The sequence below is a fragment of the Lissotriton vulgaris genome, chromosome 4_1 (assembly GCF_964263255.1).
Source record: "Lissotriton vulgaris chromosome 4_1, aLisVul1.2, whole genome shotgun sequence".
Classification (NCBI taxonomy): domain Eukaryota; kingdom Metazoa; phylum Chordata; class Amphibia; order Caudata; family Salamandridae; genus Lissotriton; species Lissotriton vulgaris.
The window spans coordinates 1,475,878,726-1,475,896,044 of record NC_141691.1 but is presented as its reverse complement, the minus strand read 5'-3'; the positions used below and the strand labels follow the sequence as shown (position 1 = coordinate 1,475,896,044).

Sequence of the window (17,319 nt, the reverse complement as noted above, 5' to 3'; positions counted from 1 at the left end):
CCACTGGGTTTCTTCAGGGTCATCTGTGAAGGGTCCTCCTTCTTAAAAACTGCAACCGCGACTTCCCCATTGACTTTTATTGGACACATGGCTGTGTTTCCAGCCTGCGCACAGCCTCCGTGGGGTACCTGGGTACTAACCTTGGGTGGTTCCTGGTGTCCCCAGCTTCTTTGAGTCTCTTGTCCAAGTTCCGACTTTGGTCGCAGTTCACATTCCACTTTCTTAATGTATGATTTGTTCTCCCCCTGGAAATCACTGTATTTTGTGCTTACTTACCTATTTGCAATTGAAGTATTGTGTATTTGTGTTTATATCTCTGGTTAGGAGATATACCAATGTATTAGTGAGTGTTGTGTAAAAAATAGAAATTCTTATATATACACACGTTCTTTTTTCATTTAACCCCTTCCCTGCTGGCCCGTTTCCGCCCCCGTGCGGTAAACAAACGAACAGGGGCGGGCCATGACAAACCCCAGCCGTCATCAGCACACGAGCACCGTAGTGCATGACGGCTGGGGTTCGTCACCAGCATGGAAGGGGTTAACCTACCCTACATGATTAAGACTGGTAAAACAAGCTGCTTAACCCCTTCGGTGCTCATGACGGAACGGTTCCGTCATGAGCGCCGGTTGGCCTGTGCTCATGACGGAACCGTTCCGTCATGAGTCCATAGGTTCTTTAGAACCTTCAGCACCGCAGCGGAATTCGCGCAGCACTGAAGGGGTTAACACTCTTTCAAAATAAGCCTGAAGCTGCTCACCACAGCTACCACTTTGAGATCTTTCAAAGGTTCTCAAAGACCACTAAATCACCATAGTGGTTGCATGGATTAGTGCAACATGCTTCACTTAAAGAAGTGTGCACCATATAGTAAGCCAGACTCCTACACTGTTGATCCCCTTTCTGCCTCTCATTCAGAGGTTCTGTTGTACATATTATCTTTGGCTAGCAAAGCTCTGCTTGGGCACCCTTTGGGCCATTTCTCCAATTGTCAAAAGGTTTCTGAAGGGCCTTACTCATTTGTTTCCTCCGTCTCCTTTCATAATGCCCCAATGGGATTTAAATTTGGTTTTCACTTTTATGTGTGCCCCCTTCAAGCCTCTTCATAATTGCCCTCTCAGGCTCCTTACCCTCAAGACGGCTTTCCTCATTGCCATCACCTCTGCTTGCAGAGTTAGTGAGCTCCAGGCGCTATCATCCAAGCCTCCCTATCTGTCTGTCCATACAGATAAAGTGGTGTTTCAAATTAAAGCTTTGTTCTTCCCTAAAGTGGTCACGCCCTTTCATGTGAGGCAAATTCATTACCCTGCTCACTTTTTACCTTCCGTCATCCCTCCAAGGACGAGGAGAAACTCCACTTCCTGGATCCAAAGCGTGCGTTGCCTTTCTATCTTGATCGAACCAAAGACTTTCGGGTGGACGATCAACTCTTCATTGGGTATGTGGATGCCAAGAAGGTTCGGGCATTACATAAAAGGACCAAATCTCGATGGGTTATCCTCTTCATTAAATTGTGCTATGCATTGGCAAAGAAGTAACCTTCTGTGTGGTTACGTGCTCACTCTAATAGAGCCACAGCGGCAACCACTGCGTTAGCAAGCGGAGTCCCAGTCCTGGATATCTGTCAGGCGGCAACATGGGTATCTCTGCACACGTTTACGAGACACTACTGCCTGGACAGCCAACTCCAGAGGGACTGGTATTTTTCCCATTCGGTCTTACAGGTTTTTCTCATGTGATCTTGGTTCGCAGACCCACCTCTGGGGTTGGTATTGCTGGGGAATCTATTCTAAAGCTAAGGAATCTACAACTAGAAGTCTCTATCAGTTGAGCAAGTTAACTTCCCTTCGTCAGCGATGTATCTGGTAGAGACATATTCAAGTTGTAGATTTCTTACCACCCCTCCCATCCTCCCCACTCTGCGAACTGATTTCTAGCGATAGGGACTCCCCTGAAGGGTGTTCGATCCACTTATGGTCAGTGTCTTTCATGGCTATGCGCTTCTGACGTGGAAAGTCGTGTTAAGACCTGACGTCCGCGTGCTCACCAAGCAGCTTCTATGTCGGTCCTGCTATGTCATTTCTGGTGCGCACGACGACTGACGCGGAGCCGACCGACGCCACTTACCGGCGCACCGGGGTACTGCTAATGAAAAATCTCCGGATACAGACTGAAGCCTGGGCGAAATTTTAAAGGTAAGGAATGTATTACTACAATATGTCTCTACCTGATATATTGTTACAGAATGTAAGTTACCTACTCCATTTGTCCGTCTCCTTAAGTTAGCTCGTTTCTTGTAGCTTTTCTCTTCTGCTTCCTTCCGATTATTTTGTTTACTGATGTCCCACACCCCTCAGGTTTATTCGATGCACTGCATTTATGAAGTTCATTATTTCTTAATTTCTTCAAATTCTTTATTCGAAGTAAGAAGCCATTGACATTGTTTGTGTTCTATTGTAAAGTATCCTCCTACTTCACAGTGCAGGAGTTGTCTATAAAACTGTTAAATAAAAAAACCAAGAAATGCTCCAGTAGTGGAACAGATTCAAAAGAGAGATGTTCTCCTTAACTCATGTGAAACCACAGCTCTTGAGCTTGATGACAGAGTTGTTCTAAAACGTTGTCTTGGTCAGTGAGTTCTGGTTGTCATTCTCTTGTTTGCTGATTGTTCATTTTGAGGCCAAAGACATCTGTGCTAGCACGGCTACTGTGCATGTGATGCAGTCATGAAGGCCTTGTGCTCTCTGACTTGATTAATCCATTACATATTAACCCACAATTTCAGAAACTCCAAGCAACTTGATAATCTAGAAATTGCCAGAGGGCCTTCTGTTTGTTTGCATAACTGTTGAATGCTTCCTAATATTGTGATTTTTATTTCCAGGGTGTTAATTCAAAGAGCCACAAGAAATGCCCAGTAGAGCCAGAAAGGGTCTCCTGTTTTGCACTGTTTGCAAAATTTGGAAAAGAGGTAAGAATGAGAGCAGATGGAGCAGAGCTAAGAGTTGCAGGTTGTGACAAGAGGGTAGGTGCATGACTGGTGCTGTAGTGGGAAGCAATTAGGATGTAGATCCTATAGTGGCAAAACAGGTGACATTTAGACTCTTGTGTCAACGTGAAAGAGGGGTGAATGCAGTTTTACCCAGAGGTATGTTGTTCCAGTGATGGGGGTGATCACTACACTGCTGGCCCTGTTAATATTGATGCACAGGAAAGCATCAACAAACCTCCTTACTGCTCGTGTGTGATCTCCTCCTTCCTGCTCGTGTCATGCCTGGCAAAGAAACTCATCCAAAGAACATAAATACTCATTGTGCCAGAATCAAGGCTGTTCCACGGATCTTTGCAGAGGTGTCTCTTTTGCCAACATCTTCCAGAGAGCCACATAATTGTCCATCCATACTTTTGCAAAGCACTACTGCCTCACACCTGAAGCAGCATACAAGTAAGGCGTCCTTAGGTAGAGGGACAGGGCTTTGCTCCCTTGGCAATTATTTGAAAGAATAACACATACGCAGAAAGTTGTAGGTCTAATTCCTTAATTACTTAAGACAGATACATCATTAAACATCCCAACTGGTGCCCCAAAGAAAACTGCACAGTGAAAGTGATTGTGACAAAGGTGAATAATAGGTGCGCAAACAATATTTACAAGAAAATATCCAATGTTGATAAATCGTATGTTTCTAATAGCACATCACTCATTCACATTTCATCACAGGCAAGAATGAAGTACATCCACTTTTTAACCCTTATAAACGATAGTCATGGGGTCTTCATCACTACAAGAACAATGTTAGCAACCTATGGTAAACAAAATCAAAGGAAAACCATTGCCGCTTAATTTATCTAGATGGGTATATGTTTTTAACAGCACAGAACTCATTCACATTGTGCAATAGAACAATTTCATAACGGGCAACAATAGAGTACATCAATGTTTTAATCCCTATAAGCGATATCCATGGAATCTTCATTACTACAAGGAACAATGGTAGCAATCTATTGTGAACAAAATCAAGGGAAAACCATTACCAACTAATTTATCGGGATGGTAGGTAACATTGTAAGAGGGATTCATAGCCTTACTCAAAAAATATGTCCAGAAATTCCTGTAATCATCAGGATATTATAGAGCCTGAATAGAAATAACCACAAAGGAAACAATAATTACCCTAATGAAAACCTCCACCATACACCCAGTGCTACATGGGGAGAGAATCTTGTATCAAAATACGAGATGTAAAGCCTTCCTCCATAAACTTTGGATGTAAATGGGTAGATAGCCACAGTGAAAATACTTATGACATGCAAAAATGAATCCTTGCCTGGTTTACCACAGAATACCCAAATGGGAAAAATGGAAAAGGAGACACTAACCCATCTAGAAGCGGATTAACAATCAAGAAAAATGCTGCTGACTCGTAGCAGGCTAATAACTCCAGTACCGCATAGAACATTGAATTGGAGAAAGCACTCTAAATAGTGAAAAATGAAAATTGTCAAAAAATCATTAAAACAATTGATACAATTTATGGTAATGGTTACTATTCAGTGAAGAAAAGCTGCACTTCCTCCAGGCACAGTGCATGTCTCCTGCTTGCTAATGCCGGAGGGTTGCACATAAATGCTAGTTCGAATATATGCACAAAATGCCATGCACAGTGTACATGCCGGCAGAACTTAAATTTACCCACAGTAGGGCCTCTAAAAGCCAAATAACCAAAATTAATTGACAATAAGTGACATTGGCATTGAGAACCAGGGGAACCAAATTTGCAAAGTGTTCCACAAAAGACTGTAGTTTAGGGCAATCACAAACTTCAATTGAAAGAGAAGAAATACTAATGGCGGACCAGTTTAAAACAAAGCCAAATCACTTCTTAATGTATGTAAATAGTCAGAGTGGATAATAATGTGCCACAAAACAAACATGAAATCAGCAACAGTTTACCCTATGATGTCAGTATATTGAAACAATTAAGAGTAGGGTGCTTGTAAAACCACTAACCAAACTTTAAATGTTGGCAATAAAGTAGGAAAATCTTTTTTCAAAGGTGCAGTTAAATAAATACAGTGACACAAAAAAAGATGGTGATTAACATAAATTACAGCACAATATTGAGAGTAAGGTGACACAAATGTAATCAGAACAAAGCTGCCTGTCCCCAGTCTTCAATGCTATTGAGTCCATTATTCACTGAGTCCAGTTTTTAAATCCGTTTAAGTTCCTTTTCGGCCAACCAGTTCGTTAAATCCCTTCACAGGTATCCAGTTGTATTTGTTCAGTCACTTACCAATGGATTTATTCAGCTGTATGTTGATGGCAATGTTACACGAAGGTAGCCCTAATGACATCACACTTGATGTGACTTCTATGCTATAATATGGCACTTTTCACCTTGTGCCGTTCGTCCAATGCACAGTTTATTAGCAAGAACACCAAATGCAATAGATTACATCCTTAGAATTACAGTTTGGGAATGGCCACAGGTCAAATTTACACTCCAAGTGAGAGAATACTTTAGTATCAAATGTGTAGCTGCAAGCTAAACAATGGCCACATCTATAGTGGCCAACCAGTGGTGGGAGACCCCACTGTGAGCATAGTGTAGGTGTACTGGGTTTAAATCGAGTAGCCCTTACTATAAGTCCCTCAAATTGGTTCCCGTCTTGAAGGAAAAAAATGGTTTCTCTTTAGTGGACACATGATTTTCGACCAAGCCCTAATTCTCGCAAGTAATTTGTTTGATTTCATTGCTAACTGTGCTGTATGGATTGACACGGATAAGTCAGTCTTGACCTGCATCATGTGTACATGATTTCAACAACTCTTTCCTCTGGTTATACCAGGTCTTTTTCTGTGTCTGTCTTCTCTCTTTGTGAAGCCCCTTTCAACTAGGCACTTTACTATAAAAACAGATTCTGTAAAGTAGTCATCTTTTTTGGAACCATTCCTACAGATAAGTAAGAGTTGTCCGAGCTGAAGGTTATCCTTAAGGATGTGGGGATGATGGCTATTGTACTGTAGGAGGAAATTCCTCTGTGTAGGCCTATTATATAGTGATGTGACAACCCAACCATTCTCTACTTTGACCCATAGGTCTAAAAATGGAATTTGCTATCCATCCAAATTCAAAGTAAACTGTATGTCTGATAGTCGTGTGTGGAGCCATGAGTGAAAACTATTCGGCAGATTTTCAGAGCCCTTCCATATAAAAAATAAATCAATATACCTGACATGATCACTATAAGAATTGTTGGAAAAAACACATTTGTCCTCGAAGGAAAAAGTATTTGTAAGGAAAAAGTATTGTTAAATCAAAAATAATTTTTTTGAAGAGCACTACATAGCAATAAAATAATAAACCATGTAGGAACCTGGTGGGGACGTTCTTTACAGTCAATCATTTCTTCAATGACTTGTAAGCCTTTGTGCTTGTGGAATATTATACTAAAAGGACTGGATGTCCATAGTAACCATTAGATCAAAGCGCATTTCATATTCTAGCACTTTAGTTTTGTTAAGAAAGTGCATACTGTCTCTCACATAGGCTTTGGTTTTACAGACTAAGGATTTGAGGAAGGAATCAATGTATTGGCAGAGAGGTTCCCAAACCGAACCACAGACGGAAACCGTAGGTCTGCTATGAGGGTTTTGTAAGTCCTTAGGAAGTTTAGATATGGTGTAAATCACAGGGATATTGTTTTTTATGAACACTGTGTTCGTTCTTACTATAAAAACTACTCGCCAACCTTTTGTCAGTTAGAGTTTGAATAAGTGCTTGTATGTCAGTCGTGGGATTTGTATTGATCTTCCTGCAACAAGCACCATCTGAGAGTTGTCTCAAAATCTCTTTACTATATTTATCAATCTTCAGTACTATAATTGCTTTTCCACTGTTCCCATTCGGTATTCTGTGGTGAGCTAGGCTAAAGTTCATTTTTACATGTCATAAACCTTTTGTATTCTGTGACTGTCTACCGCTTTGAATCCAGAGTTCTAGGGTAAGGTTTAACATCTCTTGTTTTTACACCATTTTTTCTCCTCTTGTAGCACAAGCTATATTGTGGCCATTTTCATAAGGCTCATATTTATTCATTTCTGGTTATTTCTATTCAGGCTCTATAATATCCTGATAATTGCAGGAATGTTTGGACATATTTTTAGGGTAAGGTATTTAATTCTTCTTTACCATCCAGATAAATTAGTTAGTGACAGATTTTCTTTGATTTTGTTTGCTATAGGTCACTACCATTGTTTCTTGTCCTGATAAAGGTCCCATGACTATCATTTTTAGGGTCGTAACGTTGACTTACTTGATTGTTGCCCGTCAAAATAAAATTATTCAATTGCACAATGTGAATGAGTTCTGCGCTATTAGAAACATATGATTTGTCAACATTTGATATTTTCTTGCAAATGTTTTTTGTGCACCTATTATTCACCTTTGTCACAATCACTTTTAACTTACAGGTATTTATTATCCCATCACCTGTCTGCTATTGTGTGTGGATATACTTAAATCTCCCAAACACATTATTTTCATAGACAGGGTGTGCCTCCTTGTCATCTTACTAAAAACCGTTGTGTGTCTGCCTACGTCTGCGTAGCTGCCATCCAGAGGCCATGCTAAGTGTCTGTGAAAAATGTGCGTGGGGAAGTAAGGAACCTCACCGGAGCAGCCACCAGGGAACTACTGACTGGTACTCGTCAGTTTGTTCCTCTTATCATTGGCTCCTTCCAACCAAAACAAGAAAGTGGTGTAAAAAGTGTAAATGATATTTAAAGAACACAAAAAAATGTGATTCTGCCTACCTACCTCTATATTAACTCGACCCCCGGGGTAAGAGAACCGCTATACAGTGCTATACCCTGTTAAAAATGGGTTAGATATCCCTAGCTCAATGATACACTTTATTCTTGCTGGGTATCTACTCCTATCAAAACCTATACTCTACAGTTGAGCTTTGTTTTAATCTATAAAAAGCCAACATGTTTTATTGCCTGTCTTACTTGGTCGGCAACTTCTTCAGGGCTGGGGTTTTGTCTTGCCACACACTGCTGTGAATATCCAGCGCTCAAATCTGCAGGGACACGGACAGAGACACACAACATTAAAAAAGTAAAAAAACATAGTGACACTAGGTATTGAATGCCCATATTCAACTAGTTACATTGTTTGCCAACTGTATCATGGACGCTTATGGTTTACCTTATTGTGGTCACCTGCTGGCATACCTGTGGCCACCCATGTATTGGACATAACTATGGGTCCTCTTTGGTTCGTTGCGGTCGCTGTATGTCAACCTGAAACATGGTGAGCATTATATCCCCACTGTATACAATGGCATAGTTATAGTGATCTGCTGCTTGTGGCGGTTAGTATATGTCCATGGCTACACTGATGCTTCTAATGTGAAAAAACTTGTAATTCCTGTATGGGGCACAAACATACAGTAATGACCCGGGTTTTAGAATGTGGTGCCACTCCCCCACTTCTTACATGATCTTTCTATCCGCATTCACTCATTCGCTTGTGACACCAAAATTCCCGCTCGGACAATAGCTAAGGGGAAAACACAGATACAGTATCACCGTGCAGCCCACCTCGTAGTTGTCCCCACTTACCGTCACCTGCGATAGGCTAAAGCTCAATAGGGCTCCCGTTCCGTTGGGCTGCGCTCGCGGTTCAGTTTATAAAGTGAAATCAACACCCCGGCGTCCACCAGACGTAATCACGTGCGTATACATATCTGAAAGAGACACGTTAGTGATAGATTCCTTACCTTAGAATATCCCCAGGCGTCAGACTGGATCCGGAAATTTTTGCGTAGCAATACCCCTGCGCGCTGGTAGGCGTCGTCTGCGGCTCCGCGTCCGTCGTCGGCGTCGTGAGCGCCGGGATGACGTCATCGGAGTATATAGACGGCGCCCATGCGCGCTGACGTCAGTTCTTCTTTTTTCCGCGCCAGCTAGCGCAGATCCGGAAGAAGCTCTACCCCCAGTCACTTTTTGACTGAAAACTTTTTCGATCTTTTTGATCCTCTATTTAGTCGATCCTCGACTATCGGTGCCAGGGATGCCCGGGTTCAAGCCTTGCTCGAAGTGCGGCCGACTCATGTCGGTCACGGACCCCCATCGCCGGTGCCTGAAGTGCTTAGGCCTCGACCACGACGATCGAACCTGCTCCGACTGCCGGGCCCTGACGTCGAAGGCTAGGCGGGAGCGGTCCCGCAAGCGTCTCGAGCTGAGGCAGTCGGCCCCGCGCCGCTCCAGGTCCCGGTCCCGGTCCCACGGGAGGTCGAGGGATAGGTCGCGAGGTCGGAGTCATCGACGTTCCGGGAGTGGACACCGATCGTCTGGTTCCAAGTCCTCAGGTAAGAGGCATGAGAGGTCGGAGCGACACCATCGATCCTCCGACCCGCCCCGTCGCTCGCACGATGCGACCGGGGACTCGGGCGACACCGCCCACGCGGCTCCGCGGGAGTCGCAAGCGTCGCCGCCTGCCCCACACCTTCGGGTCCCTGGGCACGGCGCGTCGCAGGAGGAGGTCGAGAGGTACCTCATGGCCATGAGGGCCCTCCCTCCTCAGTCGGTTCCCGTGGCGCCTTCGGGCCGATCGGCTCCGTCTGGAGGTCCTTCCGGGTCGGGCGCTTCGGCCCCGACGACGTCGGGTGCTTCGGGCCCGGCGCCGCTGGCGACTTCGGTCCCGGCGCCGCGCGACCTCGCTGGATCCGGCTCCGGATCCGGGACCCCGCCGGTCGACCTTACGACCTCGCCGGCGCCGTCCCTTCAGGTGTCGTCCCCGGCAGCCGATGTGGTTGCCGACCCCAATGCTTCCTACGGTCCTACTCAGGAGTCGGAAGGGCGCCGCTGGGCGCCGATTCCGTCGGCCTTCGGAGAGTTCTATCTCCACGAGGAGGCCCTGGCTGTTCATCCTGGTCTCCAGGAGCCGGGTGACGAGGAGCAATGGGAGGGGTCCGAGGACCCTCTGGCACGTGATTGCCAGTCACATCAGGACTGGACATATGAGCTTGGGGAGGCCAGTGGTATTGACACCTCGCCAGACACTGGATTTACGTCGCCCCCGACTGGCTTCGGAGGCGGGTTCTGCTTACATTGTAGTGTTGACGAAGGCAGCTAAGGCCTTAAACCTTCAGCTCCCCGTCGCGGCCGTGAGGACTAATCTCCTCACTGAGGTCCTCAAACAGCAGTCCGGCTCCGCGGAGCCCCTCCTGCCGTTCAACGAGGCCTTGTGTGACGTTCTTCTGGGCACTTGGTCCAAGCCCGCCACAGGCCCCCCTGTGGACAGGAACGTGGCCAGACGCTACCGCCCGGCACCGGGCGACCCTTGCTTTTTGTCCACCCACCCCACCCCCGAGAGTCTGGTCATCCAGGCCTCCAACTCCCAGACCGCATTCCCGTCGGCCCCGCCCGACAGGGAATCCAAGAGATATGAGCAGTTCGGGAAGAAGGTCTTCTCGTCTGTGAGCCTGGGACTACGGTCAGTGAACACCAACTGTCTCTTGGGCCGCTACACCCACACTCTGTGGGACACGGTTGCGGAGGTGCTGCCACAATGCCCTGAGGAGGTCAGGGCTAAACTCAGCCAAACCCTTGCGGACGGCCGAGATGCGGCACGCTTTTCTATCCGGTGTGGGCTGGATACCACGGACTCACTGGGCAGGGAGATGGCAACGACGGTGGCGGTTCGACGCCACGCCTGGTTGAGGTCCGCCAACTTCTCGGCCGATGTCCAGGCCACCCTCCTGGACATGCCGTTTGATGGCCGTCGCCTCTTCGGCGACAAGGCAGACCATGCGCTGGAACGTTTCAAGGACTCCAGGGCCACGGCCAAGTCCTTGGGCCTTACGGCCCCACGCCAGCAGTCGGGTGCCTTTCGCTCCTTTCGTGGCCACGGAAGGGGCGCCCCACCACGGGCCGCCAGCCACACGCCGCAAAATGTCCAGCAGCGCGGTGGCGGACGTGGGAACCGCCGCGGCGGTGGTCGGGGTCAGCGGCGAGGCCAGTCCACACCTCCCTCGGCAGCCCCCGCCTCAAAACCTTCCTAGTCCGAGTTTTCAGGCCCATGTGACGCCTGTGGGAGGCAGGGTTCGCCATCACCTCTCCCACTGGCATACAGTCACTTCGGACAGGTGGGTGCTGCAAATTGTCCGAAGGGGTTTCTCCCTCCCCTTCGAGTCTTCCCCTCCATCCATGCCACCTCAATGCCACCGTGTGTCGGGGGATCACTTGCGACTTCTGCAAGAGGAAGTTTCGGCCCTCTTGGCCAAGAGGGCCATCGAGCGCGTTCCTGGGCCAGAAGTAGGACGTGGCTGTTACTCCCACTACTTTCTGGTACCCAAGAAGGGCAAAGGGGGCCTACGCCCTATCTTGGATCTGCGGAACGTCAACGGCTTCCTCCGTACGGAGAAGTTCAAGATGCTCACTTTGGCTCAGGTCCTGGCTGCCCTGGACCCAGGAGACTGGATGGTAGCGTTGGACTTGCAGGACGCCTATTTCCACATCCCCGTCCTGCCGGCCCACCGGCGTTACCTGCGGTTCACGGTAGGCCACGAGCACTTTCAGTTTACCGTGCTCCCCTTCGGCCTTACCAGCGCCCCACGGGTGTTCACGAAGGTGATGGCGGTGGTCGCAGCCCATCTGCGCAGGCAAGGGGTGTCAGTCTTCCCCTACCTCGACGACTGGTTGTTGAAGGCGGGCTCGCCCCAGACAGTCGTCAGCCACCTCCAGACTACGGCCGACCTCCTGCACTTGCTGGGGTTCTCCATCAATGTGCCGAAGTCACACCTGTGCCCCTCTCAGAAGCTCCTCTTCATCGGAGCGGTTCTCGACTCGGCGCAGTTTCGGGTTTACCCACCCGAACAGCGGGTTCGGGATATTCAGGCCCTGATTCCTGTCTTCGGGCCGTTATCCCGGGTCTCGGTCAGGTTGACGCTGCGGCTTCTGGGACTGATGGCCTCCTGCATCCTTCTGGTGCGTCACGCCAGGTGGCGGATGCGGGCTCTGCAGTGGGACCTGAAGTTTCAGTGGGCCCAGCATCAGGGCAACCTGTCCGATCATGTCCTGATCTCGGAGGGCACTGCGAAGCAACTGCAGTGGTGGCTCACGGACCGCGACTGGGTCAGTGGCAGACCCCTCTCCCTACCCCAGCCGGAGCACGTAGTTGTGACGGACGCGTCACTCCAGGGCTGGGGAGGCCACATGGGGGAGGCGGAGATCAGAGGCCTCTGGTCTCCGGCGGAGTCCCGGCTCCACATCAACCTTCTGGAGCTGCGGGCGATTCGTCTTGCACTGAAAGCATTCCTCCCCTCTGTCGGGGGGAGCGTGGTGCAAGTGTTCACCGACAACACCACCGCCATGTGGTACTGCAACAAACAGGGCGGAGTGGGGTCGTGGACCCTTTGCCAGGAGGCTCTGCGCCTCTGGCAGTGGCTGGAACATCAGGGCGTGACCCTGGTGGTTCAACACCTGGCAGGCTCTCTGAATGCCAGGGCGGACGAACTCAGCCGCCGGTGCATGATGGATCACGAATGGCGTCTGAACTCGGATGTGGCGCAAGGTCTCTTTCGACAGTGGGGAGAGCCTTGGTTAGATCTATTCGCCACAGAAGAGAACGCGCAATGTCAGCAGTTCTGCGCGTTGGAGTTTCCAAGGCGGCACTCGCTCGGAGACGCTTTTCGTCGCGAGTGGAGCTGCGCTCTGTTGTACGCCTTTCCGCCTATACCACTTCTGCCCAGAGTGCTGAAGAAGATCAGGCGCGACCGGGCCCAGGTCGTCCTTGTGGCTCCGGACTGGGCACGAAGATACTGGTATCCCGAGCTACTCAGCATGTCAGTCGATCTCCCGATTCGTCTGCCTCTTCGGGAGGACCTTCTGTCGCAGCAGCAGGGGACGGTCCTGCACCCGAACCTGTCCAGTCTCCACCTACAAGCTTGGAGATTGAGCGGCGGCAGTTGAGGCCATTTGACTTGCTTCCCGAAGTCTGTGATATCATTCTGGCAGCCAGGCGTCCCTCCACGAAGTCGGTATACGCCTGCCGGTGGAACAGATTTGTGGCATGGTGCACAGCAAAGGCTGTGGATCCTCTCTCTGCACCCCTTTCGGAAGTGCTGCTCTTTCTTCTTTCCCTTGCCCAGCAGGGCTCTGCTCTGGGCACTCTTAAAGGGTACCTTTCTGCTCTATCAGCCTTCTTGAGGCTACCAGATCAGCCTTCTTTATTCAAGTCTCCTATTGTAAGTAGATTTCTGAAGGGCATCACGCACATGTTCCCTCCTGTTCCCTTCGTGATGCCCCAGTGGGACTTGAATCTTGTTCTCACCTATCTGATGTGTGCTCCCTTTGAGCCACTTCATAACTGCCCTCTTCGTCTCCTTACTCTAAAGACGGCCTTCCTGGTTGCCATCACCTCTGCCAGGAGGGTGAGTGAGCTCCAGGCTCTTTCTTCTTCTCCACCTTTCCTGTCTGTTCATCCTGATAAGGTGGTGTTGCGTACACGCCCTTCCTTTCTGCCCAAGGTTGTCACGGCCTTCCACATCGGGCAGTCCATCACTTTGCCCACCTTCTTTCCGCCTCCGCATCCCTCGAAAGAGGAGGAGAGGCTCCACCGTCTGGATCCAAAACGTGCGCTCTCCTACTACCTAGACCGTACTCGCCAATTCCGGGTGGATGACCAACTCTTCGTTGGTTACGTGGGCGCGAAGAAGGGGAAGGCTGTACACAAGAGGACCATCTCTAGGTGGATCATCTTGTGCATCCAAGCATGCTACTCCATGGCGAGGAAGGAGCCCCCGGCTGGATTGCGGGCTCACTCCACTCGGGCCACGGCAACGACAACTGCCCTGGGCCGCGGTGTCCCCCTGCAGGACATCTGTCAGGCAGCCACGTGGGCCTCGCTGCACACGTTCGCAAGACACTACTGCCTGGACAGTCAAGTCCGGAGGGATGGCTTATTTGGCCGTTCCGTCCTCCAGGACTTTCTGGTGTGATATTGGTTCGCAGACCCACCACCGGGGTTGGTATTGCTGGGGTATCTATTCTAAGGTAAGGAATCTATCACTAACGTGTCTCTTTCAGATGCACAAGTTACTACTTGTGTAACGATATATCTGTAAGAGACATTAGTTAGTGATAGATTCCTTACCGCCCTCCCATCCTCCCCGTTCTGCGAACCGATATTTAGGGTTAAGGTCATCCCCTTTCAGGGCCCTAGTTTCATGGCACCAGTGTTAGTTCTATCATGGCTCTGCGTATCTGGCGCGGAAAAGCTGTGTTATCAGAACTGACGTCAGCGCGCATGGGCGCCGTCTATATACTCCGATGACGTCATCCCGGCGCTCACGACGCCGACGACGGACGCGGAGCCGCAGACGACGCCTACCAGCGCGCAGGGGTATTGCTACACAAAAATTTCCGGATCCAGTCTGACGCCTGGGGATATTCTAAGGTAAGGAATCTATCACTAACTAATGTCTCTTACAGATATATCGTTACACAAGTAGTAACTTGTGCGTCACGTGTTATTTCCTCCAGTGGCGGCCATCTTAGAGTGGTCAAAGTGTCTCGTATCTCACTGTTCTTACTGCAATTTACCCTCAATAGCATTAGAACCATTGCAACACTATGTGTGATTTATCAGTGTGGCTACCGCTCTCACAGGTGCCACAATTGAGACTGCGGTTTTAAAAAAAAGGTTTATATGTGTCACATGTTGTTTATTGCCCTGGCGGCCATCTTAGAATGTATGGAGCATATCATTAAGTACTCTATTTACAGTTATGCGTCCTCATTTGATTAAAAATATGTGTATATTATCAGTATGGCTCCCGCCCTCACGTGTGCCATAATGAGGTTAAGGGACTCATTACCTCGAATCGTGGTGTATGCAATAGCGTGATACCAGGGCAGCCTTCTTGCCATGGGAGGTATTAAAAAAAAAAACTTTAATAGTGTCCTTAAATGATGTATAGTTCTATTGCATTATATCGTATTTGTTGCAAATCTTTCTTTTGTCAGGTTCGTGGCATTATGAATTATGGGATATTATGTGTAGCTTGGAGTAATAAAGCCAGATGGTAACCACTGCTACCCAGTCTGGGAGAGTTTTTGCGACCTGTACGTTTCGATTCCCATGAAACACATATATATTCCTCTCTACGTTCTCCTACATTACATGTTCCTATTTGGGTATTCCAGTTGGGAGTGCTCTGGGCGTGTACATAATTGTCTCTTTCTTGTTATTGGTCTGGAGGACACCACCAGGGCCGGCACCCCATCTGTGCAGTTTACCAGGAAGAGCCCTTTCTGTGAATTAATCAGCCTCGTGTGATCACTTTATTCCATTCAATCACATCGTTCAGGCCCGTCTTGTCTGCCTGTTCCTGATAAATCCACCGGGCTTCTTTGGTTATTAATCTGGTCTCGATGTTGGTTGGGTCGCCCCAGATTTTCTCTAGTACAACCCACCGGATTTCTCTGGGATGGTGTTTATACTCTTTGTAGTGTTCAACAAGTCGCGTTGTCAATCTAATGGCTTTGATTGTACTCAGGTGCTCCTGTATGCGTATCTTAATCTTTCTTGTTGTTAAACCTATGTAGTTCAGGCCACATGGACATGTTGGGCGATAAATAACATTGGCAGTGTTACAATTAGTAAATTTGTTAAGATGCCATACTTTTCCATTCGCCAGTTGTACACTTTTTGTCCGTTCCTCCACACGGATAATGTCCTGCTAGTGTGTCGAGAGACTGTGTCACATGTCTGGAGCGGGAATGTACCAGTCTGTCTTTCAGATTTTGTGACCTCTTCAATGTGAACCGTGGGGGAGGCATCTTGAAGTTACTGGTACTGAGCAGGTGCCAGTGTTTCCTGATAATCTGGCGGATTCTGGTCGATAGTGGATCAAAGGTAGTGACCACCGGTAGACATTCCCCTCTATCCTTGTTAGTTCTTTCCAATAATGCTTCTCTCGGTGTATTGAGTGCCCTCTTCCAAGCTGCCTTCACAACTTTTTTAGGGTATGCACGATGTCCCAATTTCTCTACAAGATCCACCTATTTTTCTTTCGTGCTACAATTCCTCCTATACCGGAGGAATTGGCCTACCGGTAAGTTATCCCGGAGTGCTCGTGGATGGAACGATTCATAATGAAGCAAGGAGTTCTTAACCGTCTGTTTTTGATGGACATGTGTACTAAGTCGGTGATTCTGTGCCACTATGTCCAGGTCCAAGTACACTGCTTTGTCCATACTGACATGCCAGGTGAATTTGAGGCATGGATCCAGATTGTTGAGCCATACAAAAAAGTTGTCTAGTTCAATTTCTGTGCCTGCCCATACACACAGGACGTCATCAATAAATCTCTTCCAGAGACTGATGTTATTCTGGTAAGGATTTGATGGATGGTTGATGTGATGTCTCGAATTGTCCGACGTATATACAGGTTAGACTGGGGGCAAATGTAGCCCCCATCGAAGTTCCAGATACCTGTAGGTACAGTTGGTCTTTGTACTGGAAGTAGTTGCGAGTGAGGGATAACTCTACACATTGGAGAACAAAGGATTGAGGTGCGTCATAGAACCACTCACATGCCGCCAGTGCCCGCGCTGCTGCCACCAGCGTGGCGTCCTGGGGTATGCTAGTGTATAATGACTCCATGTCAATTGTTACTATTTCTAACAACTGCATTTCGCCATGTTGTGCATTCGCTTGCTTTTGGGGGCGTGCCTGCCTAAGTCAGTAAGTTCTTGTTCTCGCTGCATTCGTACCCATTACACCTGCGCGTTGCCTCCTCCCCGCCCCCACCACCCCCTTTTTACGCCACCTTGTAGGCCTCCCATTCCATTCCTCTGCTGTCTGTTGTGCTGGTGTTGCATCGGGACAAGGAAGCTGTGTATTCCCAGACATGGGCTCTGAAGGCCTTACTGTAAAGGTATCCATAGGCAACCGCCACAATGGGATCCTGGATCTATGCTATCCAAGCTCAATCGTTACCACTACTGGTACTAAATAACCCCGACAAATATTATAGTGCATTTACAGACTTGTTGAGATCAAACTTCCCAAAAATATTTATAACTGTTAATATTGCATTTTGTGGGAAAAGCCTTCTTTTGAAGATAACTTTTGCAATCACCAAATAGTCTACTGATCTTCCTGAAAACATTCCACTTCATGCATTGCAATGAAAGCAATCCTTAGAAGGTGGAATAATACATCTAATTGAGAATAGTGATATGGTAATAAAGATACTTCTCTAAGCTGCTGCAAGATGTGAAGGACATGGTCTTAAAAA

General features: G+C 48.1%; 1 protein-coding gene across 1 annotated transcript in view; it reads left to right on the top strand.

The window, feature by feature from the left end:
- The window catches only part of PRKDC (protein kinase, DNA-activated, catalytic subunit), a 2,818,033-nt gene that overhangs the window by 354,413 nt on the left and 2,446,301 nt on the right, over positions 1-17,319 (top strand). The window contains exon 19 of the mRNA XM_086965729.1: positions 2,885-2,971. Coding sequence (XP_086821855.1) covers positions 2,885-2,971 — 87 coding nt within the window. The remainder of the gene's footprint in view (positions 1-2,884; positions 2,972-17,319) is intronic.